This window comes from Prosopis cineraria, unplaced genomic scaffold (genome assembly GCF_029017545.1).
Source record: "Prosopis cineraria cultivar Desert tree isolate PC_DT_omini unplaced genomic scaffold, ASM2901754v1 PC6, whole genome shotgun sequence".
In the NCBI taxonomy this organism is placed as follows: domain Eukaryota; kingdom Viridiplantae; phylum Streptophyta; class Magnoliopsida; order Fabales; family Fabaceae; genus Prosopis; species Prosopis cineraria.
The window spans coordinates 14,221,225-14,233,347 of NW_026555337.1; the positions used below are offsets into that span (position 1 = coordinate 14,221,225).

At 30.7% G+C, this 12,123-nt stretch overlaps 1 protein-coding gene and 1 pseudogene across 1 annotated transcript; both read right to left on the reverse strand.

The window, feature by feature from the left end:
• Positions 1 to 1,693: 1,693 nt before the first annotated feature.
• On the reverse strand, positions 1,694 to 2,587 carry LOC129312352 (extensin-2-like). The gene has a single exon (XM_054954905.1). It carries the CDS (start codon positions 2,542 to 2,544, stop codon positions 1,924 to 1,926), a length of 621 nt encoding a protein of 206 aa, XP_054810880.1. The 5' UTR covers positions 2,545 to 2,587; the 3' UTR covers positions 1,694 to 1,923.
• An 8,554-nt stretch (positions 2,588 to 11,141) lies between these two features.
• LOC129313916 (extensin-like) lies at positions 11,142 to 12,003 on the reverse strand (annotated as a pseudogene).
• Between the last annotated feature and the right edge of the window lie 120 nt (positions 12,004 to 12,123).

Sequence of the window (12,123 nt, forward strand, 5' to 3'; positions counted from 1 at the left end):
CATTAATAGGGGCAAAAGAGTAAAGATAGATATAATAATTGTTAAGATACTTTATAAATAGGATCAAAGCAAATCTTCTCTCTTTACTTTATAAATAGAATCAAAGGAGTATCTAGCTACTATCGATTGGGTCTGCTCCGGTGTTAAAAAAAAAACAATAATAAATTACATTTTTGACACCACACTATCATCCGAGCTCAATATGGATTTACATAAATTATTCTTTTATATTGTCATTCAACAAACTTTTCTTTCCAATGATTTCGACAACATATATATTATATATCCATATTTTCATATATTAGCTCCGTATTAATTAATTAGAGCAAGTTTGTAGATGGGGACGCACGCTTTCATCCCCCCCCCCCCCATTTATTAGACTCGTGAGTGGCGTTCGTTTTCTTCTTTCTTTGTGTCGTCCTTTTTGAACAAGTAGAGGTGGACTCGTTAAAATTTTTAACCGAACTTGACATTTTAGTAACTTTTATTTGTTAATTTATGAGGCCTATCACAAATTAATAGGTTTGAAAATGTATAAGTGAACTTGTTGAAATCTTAATTGAACTTGTCAATTTAGTAACTTTTACTTTCTAATCTGCAAAGGATTAGTTGCGAATTGGAAGCTTTGAAAATTCATGAGAAAATTTAAGCAACTTTTCTGTTCAATAACAGTTACTTATCAATTCGAAAGGGAAATTATCAAATCCATGGATTTTCAAATATCAATTTGCATTTGACCCGTTTAAATTAACAAGCAAAATTACTAAAGTGAAAAGTTGAGTTAGGATTTTAATAAGTCTACTTCATGTTGTAACAAATCAACAAAGCTAGGTTCAATATGTAGAACGTGAGTTTTCTTAACAAATTCCCATTAGTAAATTGACAAGTTCACTTGAGCTTTTAACAAATAATTGGTTTGGAAACTAAGTCAATTACATGTGCGCATGCTATACCATATAACTAAAAGGTATTGGTGGCTTAGTGATTGCACATTTTCTTTTTTTGGTGAACCAAGGGATTGGATGATGGGTTCATATATGGTAGCTCATATGTGAACTATTTATTCCCTTTGGTCCTAAAAAATAAGAACTAATTGGGATATATTTATTTCGGTCCTACATATGAGATATCAATTTCCTTTGTTTTTCTCATATTTTTTATTTTTTTGCCCAAACTATCCGTATGGTTAGATTATTGTATGAAGTGTATGTTGGTAATACTCCCAATTTGAATGATTAAAGGAGAGATATTTTAGGAAAATAATACATATTTGTTATAAGTAACAAAATTACCTAAGTTCCTTAATTAATTTATGTGAATTAGTTAATTAGCTCTTATATTTGGGACCGGAAGAAGTATATCATAATTCGATTAGAGGTAAGGAAAATTTTTTTTGTTATTTAATAATATAAAGGCAAGCTGATTGATCTCTAAGTAAATTTTGGTGTTGATTAACACTTTTAGAAAAAATTGATTATTTACAGTCCAATTTTTTTTTCCGGTCCTGAATCTTGTTGGGAGGATAAGGGGTCGATGTATAATTAATAAAGGAAATAATTAATAAAGGAAATAAAAACCTTAATTGATCCATGAAATTATAAAATTAACTTTGAAGCGCTCCTAGAGGTTAAAATTAATAGGCGGTTCTGTAAGTTTTTTTTTCATTGTAATAGTATTTTGACATGTATAGAAATAAATCAAGAAATTAAACTCTTCTGTGTTATTCATTGAATGACATACAAATGGTATTGCATATATAATCACAACAAGGGATACATTATAAGATACTCACTTTATTGTAAACCCTATTATCAATGAAAGTATTGAATACAAACAGAAATAATGGGTATATATAAAATAATCACCGAAACAATTCAAAGGGGGTTTATAAGAGAAAGCTCATTAAAATTTACTAGTGGATCACTAGTACACATAAGGAGGAGGAGGAGGAGATTTATAGTAGTAAGGTGGAGGAGAGGGTGATGGTGGAGGTGGAGACTTGTATACATATGGAGGTGGCAGTAAAGGAGATGGAGGTGGTGGTGATTTATAAACATATGGCGGAGGAGGTGAGGGAGATGGTGGAGGAGGGGACTTGTAGATATAAGGAGGGGGTGGTGAAGGAGATGGTGGAGGCGGGGACTTGTAAATATATGGAGGTGGTGGTGATGGGGATGGGGGTGGTGGAGACTTGTAAACATATGGGGGAGGAGGTGAGGGAGATGGTGGAGGTGGAGATTTGTACACATATGGAGGTGGTGGTGATGGAGATGGAGGAGGGGGAGATTTGTAATAATATGGAGGTAGTGGTGATGGAGATGGAGGAGGAGGTGACTTGTATACATATGGCGGAGGCGGGGACTTGTAGTAATAAGAAGGTGGTGGTGAGAGAGATGGAGGAGGAGGTGACTTGTACACATACGGCGGAGGTGGAGATTGGTATGCATAAGGGCTATAATCAGCACTAACACTGATAGCAACTAGGCAAAGTGCCATTGCAAGTGTGAGTTGAGGCCATTGCCTCAACCCCATTGAGCTTTCCATGATCTTCTCTCTCTTGCTACCTCCAACTCTCTCTCTTTCTATGTGTTTAATTTGCTTGACTCAACATGGATTATCCAACCACTTATATAGTTGCAGCTCTTGACCGTGGCTACCCACTTTTATCATACTTTAATGCATTAATTAATCCCTCGCAGTATATGGTACTTAAAAATTTGAACCGGTTTCATCAATATGAGGCAGCCGCCTTACATTGTTTTATTGAAATTCCTTTAGTATTGTTTATAATATTTAAAATTAAGACTCTGCTTCAGATTGTGTTAGTTCTTTCCAACGATGTGGGTTATGGAAAAAGTCAATGGAAAGAGTTGGCGAGGACAAACATGGATGAATGAGAGAAAAAATTGCACGTAAAAGCGCGTGTTGGAGAATACGTCTTTTGATCTTTTCCTTGTCATTTATTTATTTATTTTAAAAGGTAACCTAATTAAAACAAATTAATTGAAATTTTAATATTTTAAAAAATTATATATCTTTCTTAAAATAACTTTATTAAATATTCTATATAAAATACAATGAGAATTGAAATTCTAATAAACATTTTTTAAAAGGAATAATGAATGAATTAGGAATATAGTCATAAAAAAATTATAAACACTATTCAATATATCTTATATTTTGGATGAAGCATAGCTAGTTTCTAGAAAATGTCATATTTTATAGTTGAAAGGAAGTATATTATAATAATTAGGAAAGTGTGAAACAGCAATATAATAGTTTTTATTTTTCGCCAACTGAAGCAACAATAGTTTTTTGGCAAGAAAACAGCAATGATTATTCTCTTGTGAAATCTCTTCTATATAATTTTCTTATTCTACTTTCTTCCAATATGGCTTATGGTTTTGTCAACTACTGCTACTTGTCCAAATAGTAGCACCACCTTCCTTGCTTAAAAGAAATCCGAGTTTGAACTCAATATTGATATGCTTGAATGTGTGTATGTGTATTTGAGGAAGGGTTAGATTATGGGTAAATAAAATTTTCAAAAAATTGGCATATATTTTTAGATTATACACACACCCACCCTCAATTCTAATTATAAGATACAATAATGAACTAATTTCATGATTTTTAAGGAGTGGTAGTCGATACCTTAAATTTGCTTAAAAATTTATGATTTTTCAATTTTATCATTCACTGAAATTAATAATCATAATAAAATATATAAAAATTAAAAGCATGCCAACAACTTCGTAAGGTTGGTGAAAAAATTTAAGTACTATGTCTTTTGTCCTATATTTAGAACTGTGTAAAAGAATGTGTGGTGTGTGGGGGGGGGGGATCAACTTGATGGCAAAAGAGAAATAAATTATAAGTTGAGCTTATATCAAGTTTTATCATCATATGCCTCCCCACAATCATCCCCGTTCAATATGGATTTTTTAAATTGTCATCAACAAACTTTTCTTTCCAATGATTTCAGCAACATATATATTTTATCCTTATAATACTTTATATAATATATTAGCTTTGTACACCAATGGGGTTGGATCTAATAAAAAGGAATAGTCCTTCAAAACACGACGAATCAAAGTCTGAATCCCTATTGAGAGAAGTACCCAATCTTACCCCGAACGGAATTACCTATGTGCAATAATATATATATATATATATTATAGCTTTGTATTAATCATTAGAGCAAGTTTTGCTGGTGAGGACACCTTCTTTGTTTGTTTTTTTTTTTTTTTGGGTTTATTATAAGCATGGGAGGGGCTTGTCTTTTTAACCAATCAGTGTTGATCATAATGAAAGAAGAAGTTATGACAATTTAAATACGAGATTTTAAATTAGAATATGCTTGAATGCAGAAATTGTCTTTAAATGAACTTCCCCAAGTTAGCCTTATAATGCAGAGAATGTTAGCCTTCTCTATGATTAATGAAATGTGAAACAAAAACTCGGTCGTACTGTTTAGACATTAGATATATTTTTTGGCAAATTTAAAAAAGACGTTAGACATATTTCAGTTTCTTAGTTACCTTAAACTATCGCTGTTTAAAAGTATATTTGGTGTCGGCACAGGTTTTCGCTGACTTTTTTGTACACGGTGTAGAGACCGTAGACTACTCCTTCAATGACTCCTCAAATAATGACATATTAACAAATTTATATACATTAACAAATTTAATTAATACTTTTAAAATTCTAAAACTATGTACTTTTGTAAAGTACTATAAAGTTCATAAAAGAAGTTGTTTAAGTGCCTATTTGAATTTCAGTTAAGTAAAATAGATTATAAAAATAATTAATTAAATAATAAATTTTAATCATAATTGATTATGTTATAACGCAAGTTGTTTGGATATTATTTTTTTAAAATTAATTTTAACAGAATTAAAATGTTTGGATAATTTATTCAAAATCAATTTTAACTACGTAAATTACCATAAAGGACATTTCTTTTCAAAATTAAATTATTGATAAATTTGTATCTAATATTTAAAAAGTAAAATATATTATTTAAATTATATATATGATTAATTATAAAAATTTAAATTATATTAATATTAATAATTTTAATTTACGTAAATAAATAACTCAATATATCTTAGTTCAAATAAATTTAATAAAAGTAAAAGATTTAATTCTTAAATACCAAACATCAATTTTACAATAACTAATAAAAATAATAATGTATAAGTTGATCTCTAATGACATCATGGATATAAGCTATATCTGACAAAATGTTAAAGCACTGCTTAGAATTTTTGGCAACATAAAAAATATAGCAATGTAACAAATGACACAAATTTCTCTCTCTCTCTAAATCTTTGCAACAATCTTTGCAATGACCATCAATTTTAAATTAAATTAAATTAATTTTTTTATCAATTAATGTTTTATTTAAATTAGTTTTATAGCAAGTGCTAAGTGAAGAGTGGTAGTTGATAGTTAGTAATTTTTTTGAGGATCCAAAGTTTAAATTTTACTAAAAAAAAAAAAAGAAGAGAAGACAGTTTGGTTTTATTTTTATTAAATTTTATACCTTTTTTTATAATTTTTCCATATAACTTTGTAACAAAAGACTCAGAAGTTGAATGTTGTGGCTTTGGGAAACTCAAAAAATCAATTTTTTTGGATAATTGATGTTTGGGTAATTAATTAGAAAATCAACTTTTTGGGTAAAAAATTGATTATGATCCCTATCCAAACACACACTAATTTGTTAGAAGATTGTTTATTATTAGTTAGGAAATATTAAAGCAAATGATATTTAAAGAAAAAAAAGATAAATTGGTCCATTGATTAAAAAATATCTAATGCCTAGAAAATATGGATCAAATATTTGATATATACAAAATATTTAAGGAGTGTGAGCAATTCATATTAATATATATAAGGAGTTTATTATTGATATATACAAAATATTTAACATTGAAAATTTAAAATTTTATAAGAAAGTTATCATTGATGCATAATGGTATATCATTGACAAATATAATAAACCGACTATAATGTAAATATAATAAATGTTAGGCTATTTGTTTGGTTTGATCTTATAATATGAGTTATATCTACAAAAGCCCTAAGAAAAAATTACTCCCACTATTCTATTTTTTATAATGCCATGTTGAGATTAAGAAAAGTAGGGTTAAAATTAGTTTAGCATCGAAATTTCAAAATTACTTATAAGCAAGTTTGAAAATAATAAGTCGTTTCCCACCATAACCATGAAGAGATGGTTAGATATGGAGTTATATTTTTTGTAAATGAGTGGCATGTGTTAGATTAAATTTTATAAAAAGTATTGTATTAAATAATAGGAACAATCTTATAAATAAAGCCAAAAAAGTTCTCTCTCCGTTTCTATATATAAGAAAAAAATTATATTATATAATTTTAAAAAGTTAGTTAACCATAATAATTATATCTGAAAATAAAAAAAATTAGATTAAAATGCTTTATGTTAATCAAGATAAGCATTGCTTTAATTATTTTTTATTAATATAAATTATGAGGGGTGATTTAAAAAATATGTAATAAATGTTTATTGAAATATGTGATTTTATTTATATAAAAAAATAAGTAAAAAGTTATAATTTTTTTTATAAATAAAAACGGAGTAGTAATGCTTTAGGCATGGTCGCGTGGGTAAATTTTGAAGTCTTAGGGAAAAAATTGTTATAGATGTCTAATATTAAGTAATGTAACTCATAAATATGCATATTATTTTTTATGTTTGACAGATACAAAATTATTTATCAATGTTTTGTAATGAAATAATCCTAACATTTTATTCTTAATAAACAATACACTTAATTCATTCAATTTATATTTTAATATAGTCAGTCTTGATAAAATTTAGATAATTTTAAAATTAAATAACAAAAAGCATTACTTATATTCAATATTAAAAAAAATCTTTGAACAAACGTGAGATTGTATAACTAAAAATTTCACTACTAGAAGAAGAAAAAAGAATTTGCTAGCATTTTTAATTTTAATTTCGTGGTATTTACAAAAGGAAAAATCACCATGAAGTACCTCACAACCATTCAAAATACCCAAAAGTCCCACCAAATTCATAAATACATGTCAAGTCTCTAGAAATTTAAGGGTGAATAAGAATGAAATGACAGTGACCAATTTACCTTTTGGAGTTAAAAGGAAGAAGATGAAAGAGAGCCATTTCGTGCACATGTCACTGGTCGATACCTCATTTGTCAATAACCTTTGCCCTTTGGTCAATGGTTGTTGTCAATAGAGTCTTATGACTTGTTTAGTTTTAAATGAAAATATTACAGCTAATAAATTCTCATTTGTTATTGGCTGATGCCTCACTTATCATTAGCCTTTATCATGCGGTTAATGAACATTGTCAAGTTGTCAATAGAGTGTCTTATAACCTATTCAATTTTAAAGGAAGCTATTGCACCTGATCATTATCACTCGTCATTGGCTAATGCCTCTCTTGTCATTAATATTTGCCATGTCATCAATAGATGTTGTCAATTTTTTAACAGCGTGTCTTATAACTTGTTCAATTTGAAAGGAAAGTATCACATCTAATTAATTATCACTTATTACTTCCTGCCTGATGCCTCACTTATCATTAGGCTTTGCCATGTTGTTAATGGAAATTTTTAAGTTGCTAATAGAGTGTCTTATAACTTGTTTAGTTTTAAAAGTAAATGTTGTACCAAATAAATTTGCACTTGTCAGTAGCTTCTGCCTTGTGGTCAATGGCTATTAACAAGTTGTTAATTGAGATGTGTCTTATAACTTATTTAGTTTTTAAAGAAACTATTGCATCTAATGAATTCACTCTTGCCTTTGACAAATGCCTTACTCTTGTCAATAGTTTTTTCCCTTGTAGTCAATGGTCACCGTCAAGTTGTCAATGGAGTATCATGTATTTCCAATTTGACATGAAATTTTGTCACCTAATAAGTTGTTAATGTATATCTTGTCAATCATTGCAAGCCACTTGTCAATATGTGATAAACATGTAAACATTTGGTTGCCATTCACAATTAAAACAAAATTGTAATAATAATTCATATTGGCATATACAAAATTAATTATACAAATGAACTAATATGTCACAAAAAGTTTATACATAATCATCAACAAAGTTCTATTCTAAAGTCAATCCATGACTAAATTAGTCATTCTATGTCTTCTTGCTTTCTTGAGATCCTGTTAATAAAGACATCACTTTAATTTACACTCCTTTATATTGTTATGATGATTTAGTAGCCACTACAAGCACCCAACCTTTTTTCTATAAAGGTTCTCCTACACCACAAATCATTTTTATAAGGTACAATGACATTATGGATTATGTGGAAGAATGAAAAAGGTAAAACAATACATTTATACTTGTGAATGTTTTGACATTTTATACTCGTGCTTAATCGTAATGTTGTCCCATGATTGTATCCATGTTATATCATGCATATCACAAGAATGGCTAGACACAAAACTAAAAAATAAGTGCAAAATCAACCTGTTCATGTCCTGAGTATGAAATTGGAAAAGAGCATGGAAACCAAGATAACTAGAATGTGAATTTGAAGGATGTGAATGCAAGAAATTATCTTTTTCTATGCAATAATTAATTTGGGATCAATTTCAAAGAGTTGTAGAAAGAAGTTTTGGGTTCCTAAGCATTTTAAAATGTATGCTTTTATTTAATTTTATTTGATGTGATGTGGTGATTATGTTAACTCCTTCTAATATCATGTTGATATTGGAAGAGGTTACACTTTGCGTGCTTATTGATTGCCATACTTATATGTGCTCGAGTTTTAGTTTTTTGATTATTGAGATGTTTATCTCATTCCTGTGGTTTAACATTTTATAGGCAAAGATCAAGCTAAAGACAAAGGAGAGGCCTCTGAGGCTAGAGATTGAGTACTTAATTGCAATGTCTCTATATTTTGTGTAACTAAATTTATATTTCCAACTAGGGGTCATGTATACATTATGCTATCATATAGCCATTTGATGATGAATTATTGGCGTTTTTGGTTTATTTGGCCCATGGTGGGGGTTTTCTCCCAATGTTGACTTTTGGCAAGTCAAATGGTTTATGCAAGTGTATTTTGTTAGTTGAACTCTTTTTGAAAGTTTGCGTTTAGTAATGGTATGATTTTAGAAAATTCATATGTCCCCACCTTGAATTGTGGTTATTGAAAAGTGGATTTTGTTATTGTGGTGATTTGATCATGTGTGATGATTGATATTAGTTCATTAATGTCCATTGAATATGGTTCAAGGCCTAAAGAGAGTTAAGGGCTTGTGTTGGGAGATTTGGACATTTAGTTGAGAGTTCAAGTATGGAAAAGTGTAAATGTGGCACTAAGATATTCAAATTCTCTATATGATATTGGATTTGTGTGAGACCAAAGCGATTAGTTAGATTATGAAATTGTCTACATGTGGGTGCTTGAATACTTCAATCCAAGGTTCGGGTAAAATGTTGTACGCGCTTGAAGTTAGAATTTGAGAGCTATCATGATAGCAAGATGCTGTCATGATAGGTGTGCCACAACGGATGATACTTGTGCAGCGGCACATGGCATAGAACATGTTGGTCATGATGGATTGTGCCTATGTGACATCTTTTACTCTTTTGACTTGTTTTGTATTATTTTCAAGTCTGTTTGGTTCCCATGCATCCTAAATGCTTTCTACTTTAATTTGATTTGTAAGGGTTAAATGATCCTCTAAACTTACTTTTGAATTTAAATGATTCTTGGGATCTCAATTTTGAGAAGATTTTATAGTTTTTCCACTTTCTTTGATTTCTCCAACTATGTTTAACTCTTTCTACCTTGGCATATTTTCTTAAATGATTAGTTTGGTTTTAATTATGTTGATAGTATATATTTAATGTTTAAGTATATGGTATAAGTGAAAGAACATTACAACATAGCTCCAACTTCGTAGCTCTCTATTTCAAGTTTTTTTTCTCTCCCTCTGAGTTGACCATGCTTGCCATTTAATCCATCTAGATGCTTGTGTGGAGATATATGCAGGGCACATCATCCACCGTTAGCCATATCAGCAATTTTTCAATTTGTGTTAATGGGGAGGGATTAACAAGCCTAAGGTTTGAAAGTATAGGGCTTGATTAAAATTTTTTGTAAACTATAAGGACCTATAAAGATAATTTCCTTAATTAAAAGTTATTGTTTAATTAGATGAGTTTGGTTAAGTAATTAGGTAGTTTTATAGTTTAATTAGGGTCAGTGACATAAAATTTTTTTCAAGAAATAACTAATTTTAAATAACTTTCTTTAACTATGTAGATAATATTGGAGCTCATAAAAGAATCGATAAGAATAGTTTGCGCTGAGTTAGTATCAAGGATCCATCATGTACAAGCCTTACAAATAGGATTGAAAGAAGTAATGAAGTGTTTAATGTATTATTGGAAAGTTGTGTCGTCTCCGAAGCTACGTACGAAACTAAACCCGAGTTGTCAAAAATTTATTGTTTGGAAAAAGTCGTTCAAAGCTTTGATTCTTAGGCGTGGATCAAAAATGAATTGAAATATATGGAAGTCATATGCAGATCTCTTTACTTGGATGATGACCATATTCCTTAATGAGACCTTGCATTCATTTCCACCCAAACTATAATTGATAAGCATCCAAGATCAGAGAAAGAGACTACCATTAAACAAACTTCAGAAAACCAGTTCCTTACCAATTTAATTCTTATTGTGAACTCTGCATTCTTTAAATGTAGGTTTTCTTTGTTACTAGTAGTTTATAATTAAAAACATACATAGCAGTAACATCTTGATGGGGAATGAACCAGTTATAATTACAAACTTTTCTTTCCAATGATTTCGACAAGTATTAATTAATTAGAGCAAGTTTTGGAGATAGGGACGCCTTCTTTCTTTCTTCTTTTCATTACACTTTTGGAAAATTTTGATCATTTACCATTCAAATTTTATTTTTTTTGAGTCTTGAATCTTGTCGGGAGGGATCGATGTACGATTAAAGGAAATAAAAACCATAATTAATCCATCAAATTATACAATTAATTTTGAAGTGCCGCAAAAACAAAAAAAAGCATTTTCGTGGGCCTTTTTCGTAATACTGATTTGAGATATATAGAAATAAATCAAGAAATCAAATGATTTTGTATTATTCACTCGATAACATTGTATAAATGGTCTTGCATGCATAATCACATCAATGGATACATTATAAGATATTCACTTTATTGTAAACCCTATTATCGATGAAACTATAGAATACAATTACAGAAATAATGGGTATAAAATTATCACCAAAACAATTTAAATAGGGTTTATAACATAAGAGCAAGCTCATTAAACTTTACTTGAGGGTCACTAGTATGCATAAGGAGGAGGAGGTGATTTATAGTAGTAAAGTGGAGGAGAGGGTAATGGTGGAGGTGGGGACTTGTATATATATGGAGTTGGCAGTGAAGAAGATGGAGGTGGTGGTGATTTATAAACATATGGTGGAGGTGGTGAGGGGGATGGTGGAGAAGGGACTTGTAGACATAATGAGGGGGCGGTGAAGGAGATGGCAAAGGTGGGGACTTGTAAGTATATGGAGGTGGTGGGGATGGAGATGGTGGAGACTTGTAAACATATGGGGAGGAGGCGAGGGAGATGATGGAGGTGGAGATTGTACACATATGGAGGCGGTGGTGATGGAAAAGGTGGGGGTGGAGACTTATAATAATAAGGAGTGGTGTGGTGAGAGAGATAGAGGAGGAGGTGACTTGTACACATATGGCAGAGGCGGTGAGGAGATGGTGGAGGTGGAGACTTTAGTAATAAGGAGGCGGTGGTGAGGGAGACAGAGGAGGAGGTGACTTGTACACATATGCAGAGACAGTGAAGGAGATGGTGGAGGTGGAGACTTGTAGTACTAAGGAGTGGTGGTGAGGAAGCCGGAGGAGGAGGTGAATGTACAACATATGGCGGAGGTGGAGATTGGTACACATGAGGGCTATAATCAGCACTAACAACTGATAGCAACTAGGCAAAGTGCCATTGCTAGTGTGAATTGAGGCCACTGCCTTGGCCCCATTGAGCTTCCCATGATCTCTCTCTCTCTCTCTCTC